Genomic DNA, 17,527 nt, shown 5'->3' on the forward strand with positions numbered 1-17,527 from the left:
TTCTTACTATTTATGTAGTTAAAGAATACATCAGAGGCTCTCCAAACGCGACTTGACACCTGCAGACCATTCCATTAAAGTCTGCATTCCAAAACGTCACTACTTCCCTTCCGAGCGCCAAAGTCTGCCCATACAGTAGTTTTCTCCCACATATGGGGTATCAGCGTACTCAGGACAAATTGGACAACAAATTTTTTGGTCCAATTTCTCCTGTTCCCCTTGGGAAAATAAAAAAAATTGGGGACTAAAAGGTCATGTTTGAGGAAAAAATATGATTTTTTTATTTTCACGCCTGAGCATTATAAACTTCTGTGAAGCCCTTGGGGGTTCAAAGTGCTCACCACACATCTAGATAAGTTCCTTGGGGGGTCTAGTTTCCAAAATGGAGTCACTTGTGGGGGGATTTCCACTGTTCAGGCACATCATGGGATCTCCAAACGCGACATGGCGCCCGATCTCAATTTCAGCCAATTTTGCATTGAAAAAGTCAAACGGCACTCTTTCCCTTCCAAGCTTTGCCATGCGCCCAAACAGTGGTTTACCCCCACATATGGGGTATCACCGTACTCAGGACAAATTGCACAATAACTTTTGCAGTCCAATTTTTCCTCTTACCCTTGGTAAAATAAAAAACTATTGGACCTGACATTCAAAAAATTCCAGTGAAGCACCTGAAGGGTTAATAAACTTCTTGAATGTGGTTTTGAGTACCGTCAGGAGCAACTTGAGGGGTGCAGTTTTTAAAATGGTGTCACTTTTGGGTATTTTCTGTCATATAGACCCCTCAAAGTGACTTCAAAAGTGATGTGGTCCCTAAAAAAAATGGTGTTGTAAAAACTGTTAACCCTTATAACTTTTTAACAAAAAAAAATTTTGGTTCCAAAATTGTGCTGATGTAAAGTGAACATGTGAGAAATGGTACTTATTAAGCATTGTGTGCCATATCTCTGTGATTTAAGGGCATAAAAATTCAAATTTCCATTTTTTTCGCAAATAAACGCAAGTCATATCAAATAAATTTTACCGCTATCATGAAGTATAATATGTCTTGAGAAAACATTGTCAGAATCACCAGGATCCATGGAAGCGTTCCATAGTTATTACCTCATAAAGGGACAGAATTGAAAAAATTGGCCTGGTCATTAACATGCAAATCACCTTTTGGGGTGAGCATGGTCTCAGAGGCTTTCTGTACCTGGATGACCCGGGGGTTGTCATGACAACCCCGAGTCATCATGGCTGAGATCAGGCCCCGCGATTACATCACGGAGACACCGATCTGAGACAGAGGGAGCCCCAACCCTCTGCCTTCCCCCATGAACGCTGCGATCGCACTCAATCGCAGCAGTCAGGGGGTTAACAGCAAGGGGCAGCGTGGACGCCGCTCCTGACTGTCAGTGCAGAAAGCTCAGCCACTGCATCCCTGAGCTCCTGCACTGATCGGGCAGGAGATGCTGAAATTTCAGCATTTCTTGCCCGATCGCGCTGTGTTTGGTCAGTCAGACTGACTGGCCAATCACAGCGCTCAGGGTGCGGGGACCGACTGCACAGGGTCCCCCCGCACCTCTTGCCGTGCCTGTCAGCTGTCATAGACAGCTGTTAATAAAAGAAACAAAACATGGCGCATCCGCTGTGTGAAACCTTTAAAACACAATTGAGAGACTCACCTGATAGGGTTGTGAAACTTCGGTCACAACACCTACAAACGCAGGAAACAGCTGCTGCAGTCTGCACAGGGTCCAAAGACTTGTAAGTGAAGATGGCTTTAAGGTGCAATGATACACTGCGCTGCTGTAGGTATAATTCAAGTTACTTTATTAGTGCCTACACGTTTCCTGAGCTGTCCCAGCTCACTTCATCTGATGAAGTGAGCTGGGACAGCTCAGGAAACGCGTAGACACCAATAAAGTTCCTTGAATTATACCTACAGCAGCGCAGTGTATCATTGCACCTTAAAGCCATCTTCACATAGACAGCTGTTGGCACTGAACTGTCACTGCGTTTTTACACGCAGTGACAGTTCAAATGCATTACTTGCACAGTCCGTCATGGTGCGGGAAGTTACACCCGGCCATGAAGGACTCTGCACATCAATAGACGTTAAGGGGTTAAACACAGAAATTATGTGGCTCGTTTTGAGATGGTCAAAAGACATGTGGAGGTCTCCTCAAATGTGTTGAGGAAGGGACCAAAATTTAACTTTTTGGCCACCAAGATAAACACTGCGTCTGGAGCAAAAGCAGCACAGCTCATCACCCCAACAACACCATCCCCACAGTAAAAATGGTGGTAGCAGCATCACGCGGGGAAGAAGGATGGTGCAAAATACAATTTTTCTGCCCACTCTTCCATAAAGGCCACTTTTATGGAGTGTATGGCTTATTGTGGTTGTATGGACAGTGTCTGCTTGGAAACTCTGCAGCACCTTCAGGGTTACCTTTGGTCTCTGTGCTGCCTCTATGACTAATGCCTCCTTACCCGGGCTGCATGTTTTGTTGAGCAGCCCTCTCTTGGCAAGTTTGTTGTGGTACCATGTTCTTTCCATTTCTTGATGATGGATTTGATTGTGCTTTGGTTATCCTCAGCAATTGTACTTTGTCCCTGACTTGTCTAGAGATCTCCTTGGTCTTCATGGTGGTTTGGTTAGTGGTGCCTCTGGCTTAATGGAGTTGCAGCCTCTGTGGCCTTTCAAAAAGTGTATATATTGATAGACCATGTGACACTTAGGGTACGTGTGCACGGTCAGGATTTGCTGCGCTTTGGATGCTGCGGATGCCCGCTCCGCCCAAAGCGCCGCCCCCTCTTGGACATGCGGTGTTTCTGCATGTGATCATTGAACACATGCAGAATCACCACATATTCGTAGAACAGCGAGTCTCCGCAAGATAAATAGACATGCTGCGGTCTAGAAAGATGTGCCGCATGTGAGTATACGCAGGGATGCCAGAGGCATGCCTGCACGTGTAGTGGAGATGGGATTTCATAAAATGGTGCAACTATGCTGTAACATCTGGATGCTGCGGATTGGACACTGCGGCTGTACGAAGCGTCCAATCCACAACAAATCCTGACCGTGGAAACATACCCTTAGAGTGCTCACAGATGGACTTCCTTTCACTAAGCATGCGACTTATGAAGATAATTGTTTGTACCAGAAAGTTATAGAGGCTTCAATTCAAAAGGGTACATATGCATATACCAATTTTTAGTTATTCGACCACATAAATTTAATTTAGGCCTTTACTTTTCTCACTTCAACAACGACAAAAATAATTAAACGCAGGTTGCAATGTAACAAAATAAGTAAAAAGCCAAGGGGGTTGAAAACATTTGCAAACCACTGTATACTCCTGGCAGACTGATCAGACTGGGAAACCTCCCACTGAAAAAATGAATGACTAACTGCAGAGCTGCTTATAGGCTCACTGCAAGAAAATAACATATGTGCTACCAAACAAGTGTGGATATAATCAGCGCAAGAGTGACAAACCTATGAATTCAAATTATCTCTATATATATTTCGGAATGTGTGTGTGTGTGTGTGTGTGTGTGTGTGTGTGTGTGTGTGTGTGTGTGTGTGTATCACCAACCAATCACGAAGCATCTTTCATTTCACCAGAGCTGTGTAAAAGAAGATGAGCTGTGATTGGTTGCTATGATCAACAGTTTTCCTTGCAACCAATCACTAAGCATCTTTCATTTCATCAGAGCTGTTTTGGTTGCTATGAGCAACAGTTTTCCCTCTCCAGAAAACACCTCAGCAGACACTGACATGGTGGGAGAAAAATCGAGCATTCCCGGAAATATAAGTTCCCAGCCATTGTCTGCCCCCCAAAAAGGAGCAGAGAGCACATGACAGAAATGAATCACCCCTTCCGTGCCCATATACACATCACACTAACTCCATCCTATAGGCACATCTTCCCTCTTAAAGGGATCATTGGTATGGAAGTCAGGGCAAATCCATCCAGCACTTTGATACTGACCCCAGGCCTGTCTTAAAAGGGATCATTGGTATGGAAGTCAGGGCAAATCCATCCAGCGCTCTGATTCTGACCCCAGGGTTCTATTAAAGGGATAATTGGTTTGGAAGTTAGGGCAATTTCACTCAGCATTCTGGTTCTGACCCCAAGCTCCCTTAAAGGGATCCCCAGTATGGAAGTCAGGGCAATTGCATTCAAATGCTCTGGTACTGACCCCAGGCTCTCTTAAAGGGATCTCCTGTATGGAAGGTAGGGCAAATCCCTCAGCGCTCTGAAACTGACCCCAGGATTCTATTAAAGGTATCATTGGTATGCAAGTAAGGGCAAATCCACTCAGCGCTCTGGTTCTGACCCCAGACTGACGGGACGATGTGGGATATTAGGGGTAGTAGTCCGGTGGCTCTGGCTGACGGGATGATGTGGGATATTAGTAGTCCGGTGGCTCTGGCTGACGGGATGATGTGGGATATTAGGGGTAGTAGTTCAGTAGCTCTGGCTGACGGGATGATGTGGGATATTAGGGGTAGTAGTCCAGTAGCTCTGGATGACGGGATGATGTGGGATATTATAGTGAACGTGGCTATGCGAAGTGGGTGGGGCTATACACTCAGCTTTATATACATATATATATATAATCATAATTTTTTATAACTAACCATAGTTAGTTACTATGTCCAGGCAGAGCCGGGCTTTTCAGCTAGTAGACTGATAAAGTGACAAAAACATTTCAAATAGAGGAAAACAAATACAGAAGCAAATACAACCATAGTGTCTAAGCATTGCCTAGACTGCCTAGTAAAACTATCGTAGACTTCATGATTTGTGCAGATGCTGCCAATATACGTAACCTTACAGTGCACAGCTTACACTGGGTACAAATGTATGCACCCCTCAAAAGAGAGAAGGGGCTACCTAGGTACATTTTATAGCTCTACATGGAAATCATGCTTTTCACTCACTGTGAACCAACATCTTCAAAATGGCTATAAATTAAAGCAAAGTACATGAAACAGTAGCACGGCTTTTCATTTGTTTTGTAAAACTGCATTATATAAAACTGAAGAACTCAAGTGAAAATCTATTACACAATTTTACCTTTGTTTTTTTATTGGCAAAGAGAAAAAGAAAACAGTCTAAACAATTTCTCATGGTGTGATACCTGTGCTAACGTTGCAATCTGTGGTTGGGTTTGAATAGTCATTTGCTGGACTTCTGCCTCCGTCACAGCCCCATCTCCACTCTGCGTCTCTGCTCCAGATTCCATGGTCATTTAGTTACCTAAAACAAATGAGTGTAAATCTTTAAAAAAAAAAAATGTAAACAATAATATTTCTAATTTACTGCACTGACATTTTTCTTTATTTTAATACTTTGCCAGGTCCTAAAAATCACAAATATCGGAAAATGGAAAACTAACAAGTTCATATTGTCAGAAGTACGGACACACCTGGACAGGACCAACAGGATTAACATACGAGGAAGAACTTCAAAAGTTTTTGGGGGCTTTATACAGGGGAAGTCATGGGGTTATATAACCACTGATGGACTGCAGCACAGGACAAAACTGGTGACAGGTACCCTTTAAAAAGTATAGTATCAGTTTCGGTAGGAGAGGTAAAGGCAGGATGGATATTATAGACGTGTTTCCAAACTTAAGTCCTCACGGCTCACCGGTCATGTTCTCAAGATTTCCATTGTATTGCACAGGTGGAGGGAGTATCATCAAGGCATCAAGAAGTCTCTCACCTGTGCAACATTATAGAAATCCTAAGAACATGATCTGTGGGGGTCTGTGAGGACGGAAGTTTGGGAAACACCATTGTAGACAATACCAAAAATCCGTAGGTAAAAAACACACATGCGTTTTTAGGACATTTCTGAGGAGGATAGGCAAAAAAAAACATTTTTCCACACCTATGTATGTCAATGAAGTCAGTGAAATCAAAATAGCAGAAAATGTAAAAAAACAAGCTAGCTTTATTTAAAGAATAACATACCAAACAGAAAAACCGCAGCATCACAAACGCAATAAAAAGTAACCCAATTTACATAATCGGTGCAGAAATTCTGCAACATCACAAACTCACCAAAAGCTGATTGTGGGAACGGCAATGCATCCTAAGGCTATGTGTGCACGTTGCATATTTGCTTGCAAAAATTTCTGCAAGGTTTCCGCATCTCTTGGCAGAAAAACAGTGGAAAATACGTGCATTTTTGCATGCATTTCTTCCTGTCCATTCAATGGGTCAAGAATGCAGGCAAAAACACAAAAAGAATTGACATGCTGCAGAAAATAAAATGCTGCAAATACGGACTGAAATTTACTGATCATGTGCATAACACTTCAGGATTGTCATTGAATTACCTTGCATAAGTATTCCATTGCGTTTTTGGACCATTTCCGAGCGTAAAAAAAAACGCATCAAATACTCAATGTGCGAACATAGCCTAATACACAAAACCCTAACTACCCTTGGAGGTTGGTACCCTAAATAAAAGACAATGGCCCAGAGTCCATTAACCACTTCATGACCAGAGGTATTTTTGATCTCCTTCCCAGAGTCATAACTTTTTTTCTATTTTTCGGTCAATCTGGCCATGTGAGGGCTTTTTGGTTTGCGGGACGAGTCGTATTTTGAAAGACACGATTGGTTTTAACATATCGTTTACTGGAAAATGGGAAAAAAATTCCAAGTGAGGTGAAGAGAACCAAAAAAAAGTGCAATTTTTGTTTTGCTTTCTTACTATGTTCAATAAATGCTAAAAATGACCTCTCATGTTTCTCCAGGTCATTGCTAGTTCATAGACACGAAAACATGTCTAGGTGCTTTTTAATCTAAGTGTCATAGTAACATAGTTATTAAGGTTGAAGGAAGACTTTAAGTCCATCTAGTTCAACCCATATCCTATCCTAACTTGCCCTAACATGTTGATCCAGAGGATGGCAAAAAAACCCATGTGGCAAACAGTAAGCTTCACATTGGGGAAAAAATAGACAGGCCTCTATTCCTTATATTTAAAGACTCTATAGAAACAGGGTCTGTTTCTTTTGATTGGCGGCAAGCAAATGTGGTACCAATATTCAAAAAGGGGTGTAAAAGGGAACATGGAAACTATAGGCCAGTAAGCTTAACATTTGTTGTGGGTAAAATTTTTTAAGGGTTTCTAAGGGATACCATTATGGAATATCTCAATGTTAATAAATGTTTAACTCCATATCAACATGGATTTATGAAGGATCGATCCTGTCAAACTAATCTGATCAGCTTCGATGAGGATGTAAGCTCTCAAATGGACCAAGGAGAATCATTGGATGTCATTTATCTTGACTTCTCTAGAGGATTTGACACTGTCCCACATAAAAGATTCGTAAGTAAGATGAGAAAGCTTGGGCTAGGGGAAAATGTGTGTAGATGGGTAGGTAGCTGGCTTAGTGATAGAAAACAAAGAGTGGTTATTAATGGTGCATACTCAGATTGGGCCAGGGTTACTAGTGGGGTACCACAGGGTTCTGTATTGGGCCCCCTACTATTTAATATATTTATTAATGATCTAGTGGATGGCTTACACAGTAAAATATCAGTATTTGCAGATGATACAAACCTATATAAGGTAGTTAACACAAAGGAGGACAGTTTGCAACTACAGACAGATTTGAGAAAATTGGCGAATTGGGCTGAAAAAATGGCAAATGAGGTTTAACACAGATAAGTGTAAGGTTATGCACATGGGAAGGAGAAACAGATGCTCTAATTACTTACTAAATGGGAAACTGCTGGGGAAATCAGACATGGAAAAAGACTTAGGCATCTTAGTCAACAAGAAGCTAAATTGGAGTGCCCAGTGTCAGGCAGCTGCCACCAAAGCAAATAGGGTCATGGGATGCATTAGAAGAGGTCTGGGGACACGAGATGAAAACATAATTCTCCCTCTGTACAAATCACTCGTCAGACCACACGTGGAGTTTTGTGTGCAATTTTGGACGCCGGTGCTCAAGAAAGACATTACTGAACTTGAAAAGGTTCAAAGGCAGGCTACTAAAATGATAAATGGAGTTGGTTCACTACAATACCCAGAAAGGTTATCAAAATTAGGTCTATTTACTCTAGAAAAAAGAAGACTTAGGGGAGACTTAATATATATGTACAAGTAAATCAGAGGGCAATACAGAGATCTCTCCAATGAACTGTTTGTACCAAGGACTGTGACAAGAACAAGGGGGCATTCTCTTCGTTTGGAGGAAAGACTATTTCTGCACCAGCATAAAAGAGGGTTCTTCACGGTAAGAGGAGTGAGGCTCTGGAATTCTCTTCCTGAGGAAGTGGTGATGGCCAACTCACTGAATGAATTTAAGAAAGGAATGGATGCTTTTCTTGTGAGAAACAGTATAGAAGGTTACGAATAACAGAATATTATAGGTAGATGGTTGACCCAGCTTAGGGGAAGGAATTTTTTTCCCTATGGAGAAAATTGGCTTCTATCTGTGGGTTTTTTGACTTCCCCAGGATCAACAATGCAGAACAGCTGCACTAAAAATAGGCTGAACTAGATGGACATAAGGTCTTCCTTCAGCCTTCAAAACTATGTTACTATGTTACAACATCATATGGCAGAGAGCTCCATAGTCTCACTGCTCTTACAGTAAAGAATCCGCATCTATATGTTTAAACCTTCTTTCCTCCAGACATAGAGCATGCCCCCTTGTCCCAGTCACAGGTCTAAGAGTAAAAAGATCATAAGAAAGGTCGTTGTACTGTCCCCGCATATATTTATACATTGTAATAAGATCACCCCTAAGCCTTCGATTTTCCAAACTAAATAACCCCAAGTGTAATAACCTGTCTTGGCATTGCAGACCCCCTAGTTCCATAATAACCTTGGTCGCTCTTCTCTGCACCCACTCCAGTTCAGCTATGTCTTTCACAAAGGAGACCAGAAATGTACACAGTATTCTAAGTGGTCGCACTAGTGAATTATATAGAGGTAAAATTATGTTCTCCTCATGAGCATCTATGCCTCTTTTAATGCATCCCATTATTTTATTTGCATTTGCAGCAGCTGCCTGACACTGGCCACTAAATGTGAGTTTGTCGTCCACCCATACACCCAGGTCTTTTTCAGCGACAGTTTTGCCCAGCGTTTTACAATTAAGCACATAATTATAGATCTTGTTTGATCTACCCAATTTATCCCCATTAACCCCTTCACGACCCACGAGGCCTACGTAGGCGTCATGAAAAGTCGCGCCCAAACGATCTGACGCCTACGTAGGCGTCATGCTATAAATAGCCCCCCTGCGGGTCGGGTGATCGGGGTCACTGAAAGGTCACCGACCCGCACACAGAGGACACTCTACGGTTAATCCCAGGGGGCGTGGCTTAGCCCCCACGTGCCTACGATCGCTCTGATTGGCTGTTTCACTTTTAACAGCCAATCAGAGCGATTTGTAATATTTCACCAATGAAATTTGGTGAAATATTACAATCCAGCCATGGCCGATGCTGCAATAGCATCGGACAGGGCTGGACACCGACAGGCGGGGCCAATCGGCCCCCGCCACCGATGGACGGCGGCGATCGGTCGCCGCCATTATCATCTGCTACCCCTCCCCTTCCTATCGCTCCCTCCCACCTTCCGATCCCCCGGGACCTCCGATGGTGCTTCCGGTGTTCCGCCGTAGCTTCCGGATAATGGGCGCCGCCATCTTGCAAAATGGCGCGCGCATGCGCAGTGCGCCTGCCATTGTCCAAGATGGTGACGCCCATGAATTTGTCGGCTGCCCGTTCATTTTTCATTTTGATCACTATGATAGACTCTCACAGTGATCAAAATGAAAAAAAAGTAAATTCACCCCCCTTTTATCAACCCCATAGCCAGGCGCAAATAATAAAATAAAAAAAATATATATTTTTTCAGGATTAGGGCTGGAGTTAGGATTAGGGCTGGAGTTAGGATTAGGGCTGGAGTTAGGATTAGGGCTGGAGTTAGGATTAGGGCTGGAGTTAGGATTAGGGCTGGAGTTAGGATTAGGGCTGGAGTTAGGATTAGGGCTGGAGTTAGGATTAGGGCTGGAGTTAGGATTAGGGCTGGAGTTAGGATTAGGGCTGGAGTTAGGATTAGGGCTGGAGTTAGGATTAGGGCTGGAGTTAGGATTAGGGCTGGAGTTAGGATTAGGGCTGGAGTTAGGATTAGGGCTGGAGTTAGGATTAGGGCTGGAGTTAGGATTAGGGCTGGAGTTAGGATTAGGGCTGGAGTTAGGATTAGGGCTGGAGTTAGGATTAGGGCTGGAGTTAGGATTAGGGCTGGAGTTAGGATTAGGGCTGGAGTTAGGATTAGGGCTGGAGTTAGGATTAGGGCTGGAGTTAGGATTAGGGCTGGAGTTAGGATTAGGGCTGGAGTTAGGATTAGGGCTGGAGTTAGGATTAGGGCTGGAGTTAGGATTAGGGCTGGAGTTAGGATTAGGAATAGACTTGTAGTTCGGGTTAGAGTTGGGATTACGGTTAGGGGGGTGTTGGCGTTAGGGTTGTGGTTAGGGTTATTATTAGGGTTAGGGGTTTGTTGGGGTTAGAGTTGGAGTTAGAATTGAGGGGTTTCCACTGTTTAGGCACATCACGGGGTCTCCGAACGCGACATGGTGCCACGATTTATTCCAGTCAATTTCGCGTTCAAAATGTCAAACAGCACTCTCTCCATTCCGAGCCCCGACGTGTGCCCAAACAGTGGTTTACCCCCACATATGGGGTATCAGCGTACTCAGGAAAAATTGCACAATTTGGGGGGTCTAATTTCTCCTGTTACCCTTGGGAAAATAAAAAACTGAGGGCTAAAAAAATGATTTTTGTGATAAAAAATGATTTTTTTATTTTCACGGTTCTGCGTTATAAACTTCTGTGAAGCACTTGGGGGTTCAAAGTGCTCACCACACATCTAGATAAGTTCCTTGGGTGGTCTAGTTTCCAAAATGGGGTCACTTGTGGGGGGTTTCCACTGTTTAGGCACATCAGAGGCTCTGCAAACGTAACATGACGCCCGCAGACCATTCCATCAAGTAGGTATTTCAAAACGTCACTACTTCCCTTCCGAGCCCCGACATGTGCCCAAACAGTGGTCCCTCCCCACCTATTGGGTACCAGCGTACTCCGGACAAACTGGACAACTTTTGGGGTCCAATTTCTCCTGTTACTATTGTGAAAATAAAAAATAGCGGGCTAAAAAATCATTTTTTGAGCAAAAAAAAAAATTTTTATTTTCACAGCTCTGCGTTATACACTTTTGTAAAGCACTTGGGGGTTCAAAGTGCTCACTATGCATCTAGATAACTTTCCTTAGGGGTCTAGTTTCCAAAATGGGGTGATTTGTGGGGGAGCTCCAAAGTGTAGGAAGACAGGGCCTCTCCAAACACGACATGGTGTCCGCTAACGATTGGAGCTAATTTTCCATTCAAAAAGTCAAATGGCGCTCCTTCCCTTCTGAGCCCTGCCGTGTGCCCAAACAGTGGTTCCCCCCCACATATGGGGTGCCAGCATAGTCAGGACAAACTGAACAGCAACTTTAGGGGTCCAATTTATCCGGTTACCCTTGAGAAAATAAAAAATAGCGGGCTAAAAAAAATCATTTTTGAGGAAAAAAAATGATTTTTTATTTTCATGGCTCTGCGTTTATAAATTTCTGTGAAGCACTTGGGGGTTCAAAGTGCTCACTACACATCTTGATAAGCTCCTTGGGGGGTCTAGTTTCCAAAATGGGGTCACTTGTGGGGGGTTTCTACTGTTTAGGCACATCAGGGTATCTGCAAAAAGAAAATTTTTCTGAATATAAGTCCTTTTTTTATGGATCAATTTGTGAAGCACCTGGTGGTTCAAAGTGCTCACTATGCATCTAGATAAGTTTCTTGGAGGGTCTAGTTTCCAAAATGGGGTCACTTGTGGGAGAGCTCCAATGTTTAGGCGCACAGGGACTCTCCAAACGCGACATGGCAACCGCTAAATATTTCAGCATATTTTCCATTCAAAAAGTCAAATGGCGCTCCTTCCCTTCTGAGCTCTGCCGTGTGCACAAACAGTGGTTTATGACCACATATGAGGTATCAGTGTACTCAGGAGAATTTGCCCAACAAATGTTACGATCCATTTTATCCTGTTGCCCATGTGAAAATGAAAAAATTGATGCTAAAAGAAAATATTTGTTGAAAAAATTAAAATGTCCATTTTTTCCTTCCACATTGCTTTATAGTTGCTGTGAAGCACCTGAAGGGTTAATAATCTTCTTGAATGTAGTTTTGAGTAGCTTGAGGGGTGCAGTTCTTAGAATGGTGTCATTTTTGGGTATTTTCTGCCACATAGACCCCACAAAGTGACTTCAAATGTGAGGTGGTCCCTAAAAAAATGGTTTTGTAAATTTTGTTGTAAAAATGAGAAATCGCTGGTCAATGTTTAACCCTTATAACTTCCCAACAAAAAAAAAAATTTTGTTTCAAAATTGTGCTGATGTAAAGTAGCCATGTGGGAAATGTTATTTATTAACTATTTTGTGTCACATAACTCTCTGGTTTAACGGAATAAAAATTCAAATTGTGAAAATTGCGATAATTCAAAATTTTTGCCAAATTTCTGTTTTTTTCACAAATAAATGCAAACATTATCGACCTAAGTTTACCACTAACATGAAGCCCAATATGTCACGAAAAAACAATCTCAGAATCGCTAGGATCCGTTGAAGCGTTCCTGAGTTATTACCTCATAAATGGACACTGGTCAATATTGCCAAAAATGGCCAGGTCATTAAGGTCAAAATAGGCTTGGTCATGAAGGGGTTAAAGCTCATTTGCCATTTATCAGCCCAAGCTTCTAGTTTACATAAATCCTCCTGTAATATAAAATTGTCCTCGTCTGTATTGATTACCCTGCAGAGTTTAGTGTCATCTGCAAATATTGAAATTCTAATCTCTATGCCCCCTACAAAGTCATTAATAAATATGTTAAAAAGCAGGCCCAAAACTGACCCCTGTGGTAACCCACGGCTAACCAGTCCGAGTGTGCGCCATTAATAACCACCCTGTTTCCTATCCCTGAGCCAGCTCTTAACCAACTTACACGTTTTCGCCTATCCCCATTATTCTCATTTTATGTATCAACCTTTTGTGTGGCACCGTATCAAAAGCTTTTGAAAAGTCCATGTACACCACGTCCACTGCATTCACTTGGTCCAGTCCGAAACTTACCTCTTCATAAAAGCTTATCAGATTAGTCTGACAGGAACGGTCCCTTGTAAACCCATGTTGATATTGGGTCATGAGGTTATTCTTCTTCAGATACTCCAGTATAGTATCTCTTAGAAAACCCTACAGGATTTTACCCACAGGTGAGGTTAAACTTACTGGCCGATAATTTCCAAGTTCAGTTTTTGTCCCCTTTTTGAATATTGGCACATTTGCTATACGCCAGTCCTGTGGTACAGACCCTATTATGGAATTTTTAAAGATTAAAAATAATGGTCTATGACTGTACTTAATTTCTGCAGTATTCGGGGGTGTATCTCATCCGGGCCCGGGGATTTGTCAATTTTAGTGATTTTTAGACGCCGCCATACTGCCTGCTGGGTTAAGCAGGTGACATTTAATGGAGAATTTTCATCCCTGATCATGTTATCCGTCATGGGATTTTCTTGTGTAAATACTGTTGAAAAAAAAGTTATTTAGCATATTGGCTTTTTCCTCATCCTCATCCACCATTTCACTCAGACTATTTTTAAGGGGCCAACAGTATCATTTATTTAGCTTCTTACTATTTATGTAGTTAAAGAATATTTTGGGATTATTTTTACTTTCTCTGGCAATAAGTCTCTCTGTCTCAATCTTTGCTATCTTGATTTGCTTTTCACAGAATTTATTTTTCTGTATTTATTTAATGCCTCATCACCTACTTGCTTTAATTCTCTAAATGCTTTATTTTTGTCACTTATTTCTCCCCTTACAGCTCTATTTAACCAAAGTGGTTTCCTCCCATTTCTAGCATGTTTATTCCCATACGGTATATACTGTGTACAGGTCCTATTCAGAATGCTAATAAACTTCTCCCATTTTCTTTGTGTATTTTTATGTCTCAGGATATCGTCCCAGTTAATTGCACCAAGATCATCTCTCAACCGTTGGAAATTTGCTTTCCTGAAGTTTAATGTCCTTGTAACCCCTCTACTACACATCTTATTAAAGGACACCTGAAAAACTATTTTGTGATCACTATTACCCAAGTGACCCTCAACCCTTATATTTGATATGCGGTCTGGCCTGCTGGTTAATATTAGGTCTAGCAGTGCCCCCCCTCTTGTTGGGTCCTGAACCGGTTGTGAAAGGTAATGGTCTCTTATAGTTGTCAAAAACCTATTAACTTTGCTGGAACGGCAGGTTTCGGTTCCCCAATGTATTTCAGGGTAGTTGAAGTCCCCCATAATAATGACTTCTCCTTCAGTCGCTGCTTCATCTATTTGCTTGATGAGGATATTCTATGTTGCATCCATTATTTTTGGAGACTTAAAACAAACCCCTATCAGTAATTTATTATTTTTCTCCCTACCCTTATCTCCACCCACAGGGACTCTACATTTTCATTAGATTCATATATATTATCACGCAGGATGGGTTTTAAGGATGATTTTACATAAAAACACACGTCTCCCCCTCGCTTATTTGTACGATCATTTCTGAACAGACTATAGCCCTGTAAATTAACCGCCCAGTCATGGCTCTCATCCAGCCATGTCTCAGATATACCCACCATGTCATAATTATGTTTCAACAACATTAACTCCAATTCCTTCATTTTGTTGGCGAGGCTTCTGGCATTAGTATACATGCACTTTATGTATCTCTCTGTACCTGTATTCTTTCTTAAATTATTAACTGTTCTAACTCCACTCCCCATGCCACCCCCAATTTCATTATTTGTGCCCAGGTCTCTATCTGCACTGTCTTCCCCTCCTATAAATGGAATACCCTCCCCCCATCCCTAGTTTAAACACTCCTCCAACCTTCTAGCCATTTTCTCCCCCAGCACAGCTGCACCCTCCCCATTGAGGTGAAGCCTGTCCCTAGCGTAGAACCTGTATCCAACTGAGATGTCATCCCAGTTCTCCAGGAACCCAAACCCCTCCTTCCTACACCAATCCCTGAGCCACTTATTAACCTCTCTAATCTCCCATTGCCTCTCTGGCGTGGCACGGGCACAGGAAGTATTTCCGAAAATACCACCTTGGAGGTCCTTGCATTAAGCTTGCAGCCTAATTCCCTGAAATCATCTTTAATGACCTTACACCTACCTCTATCTTTGTAATTTGTGCCAATGTGCACCATGACCGCTGGATCCTCACCAGCCCCTCCCAGTATTCTGTCAACCCGATCAGAGATGTGTCGGACTCGAGCGCCAAGTAGGCAGCACACCGTTCGACGATTCCTGTCTTTGTGACAGATTGCCCTATCTGTTCCCCTAATAATGGAGTCCCCCACTACCAGCACCTGTCTGGCCTGCCCTGTTCTCCTATTTCCCCCCTTACTGGAGCAGACACTCCTCCGGCTTTCAGAGGACATGCCTTGCTGCAGCAATGCTACTCCTGCACTAACACTCTCCTCATCTGCCAACTTACCAAACTTATTGGGGTGTGCCAGATCAGGACTAGCCTCCCTGGTGCTCTTCCCTCTACCTCACCTTCTAACTGAAACCCAGCTAGCTGCTTCATTGTCCTGCAGCTCCAACCTAGCATCCCATCAATCCCATTGAGAGTCTGCTCAGTGAGCAGAAGACTCCTTTCCATATTGGCTATGGATCTCAGTGTTGCCAGCTGCACATTCAGATCTAGAATCTGGCCTTTCAAATGCACAACGTGCTCACATCTCACACAGCAATATGCACCCTCGACCGGCTGTTCAAGGATTTCATACATGCGGCAAGACGTACACTGGATGGCAATAGTAGAGCACATTCCTAATGGGGATTGCACCAGACAGAAAAGATAAGCAAAAATAAAGCAAAAATAAATAAAAAGTATTAATAAAATATAACAGTAATTCAGTCATACCTCCCTTGGAAACTCCCTGAATCCAAAGTCACTGAATCACAAGTCACACACCTACCACAGTTCGCACTTATGCTCAGGTCACACTCAGCTCGTTCACACGCGCTCAGGCAGAAGATTTAAAAGATTTTTTTTCCCTTTTACCAGCACACCACCCTGCTGCTCAATGCACTTCCAAAAAAAAGTGGTGAAAAATAATTCCAAAGTTTGTTTAAAAAAACAAAAAAATTGTGCCATTTTCTGATAGCCCTAGAGGCTCCATTTTTTGTGATCTCAAGTTGAGTGAGGATTTGAACAGCTGATCGTGGGGTGTTGGAACCCCACCAATATGATTCTGATGACTTATTCCTAGGCTGGTTTCACATTAGCATTTTTTAGCGCAGCACATCGTGCGCACCCTATCGCATGCGCCCCTATGTTTAACATGGCGGGCGCATGGTCTTGCGCGTGCACCCGTTCGTCTGAGTTAACGTGCGCATACGCTTTTTTCCAGGTGTGCGCCTGGACGTGCTAGACGCAACATGTTGCATCTTTTGGTCCGCCCAACGTCGTTAAAATAACGCATTTGATCGCTTGCGCACGGAATGCGCCAAAACAGATTACAGTCTATGGGAAGGCAGGCGTACGCATGGATATGCACACACCAGCGTTTTTGAATGCATGCGTAGTAAAAGTTAAACATGTCTAGACACTGGTTAAACCACCCACTACACAAAGAAACATTGTTTGGGGGGTAGTGTAGATAAAAGGTGTTGGCACTGGCAGACCACTACTCTACAGCCAGCCTTGAAGACACAAGCAGCATTTTGAAATTTGGAGAGAAGCAGCAACTTCAATAATGTGACTATTCTAAACCTGCCTGTCCTTTTTTCTTAATTTATTATGCACTAAAGTCTTTTTTTATTGCAGTATGTCTTCTGTAGAGTACCGACCGGCCCATGCTGAACTGGCCCAAGGAGAGCGTGAAGTGAGTACCTACCTGCTCTACAGTTTGGGTAAGTATTCGCTGTCGCATCTACACCTGTGCCAAATAATTTGTTTTCTTTTTCAGACCTCATCATCCACGGTTTCTAAGGAGGAACAGCAGGAGCAGCCAGCCAAAGTGCTGGCGGGGAGCTGGCCTGTAAGTATAGACTGACTATGATTATACTCTTTTTCCCCGACTTTTTTTCTGGCCTGTTTTTCATCTTCTATCTTGCTTCTTTTCTGTATATTTTTATAATCTTTTTCATTTCCAAATCTTTCCAAGATTAATGTTAACTTAGTCCAGGAGCTAGTCCCGTTGTGGGACAGCCGTGATCCACTGCATGAGGACAAGGTGGTGACCCGGCGGCTCTGGAATGAGGTGGCCGCAGTGATGTTGGATGACTGGGACAACACGCCTCTCCTCGGGTCCGCAAAGATTTTCGTAATTATTTAAATGCTGTGTGATGCAGCAGTGACCCGATGATGCTGTATACTGATGATGGGGCTGCATA

The 17,527-nt window shown here is 42.8% G+C and overlaps 1 protein-coding gene across 2 annotated transcripts in view; it reads right to left on the reverse strand.

The window, feature by feature from the left end:
- Positions 1-17,527, reverse strand: part of CREB1 (cAMP responsive element binding protein 1) — a 349,835-nt gene that overhangs the window by 153,402 nt on the left and 178,906 nt on the right. For both annotated transcript variants that reach the window (XM_073558231.1, XM_073558230.1), the window contains one exon: positions 5,143-5,261. In XM_073558231.1, the coding sequence (XP_073414332.1) occupies positions 5,143-5,253 (111 nt within the window). In that variant the 5' untranslated portion in view covers positions 5,254-5,261. The remainder of the gene's footprint in view (positions 1-5,142; positions 5,262-17,527) is intronic.

This window comes from Dendrobates tinctorius, unplaced genomic scaffold, assembly GCF_039654945.1.
Source record: "Dendrobates tinctorius isolate UK_male_01 unplaced genomic scaffold, ASM3965494v1 ptg000254l, whole genome shotgun sequence".
Classification (NCBI taxonomy): domain Eukaryota; kingdom Metazoa; phylum Chordata; class Amphibia; order Anura; family Dendrobatidae; genus Dendrobates; species Dendrobates tinctorius.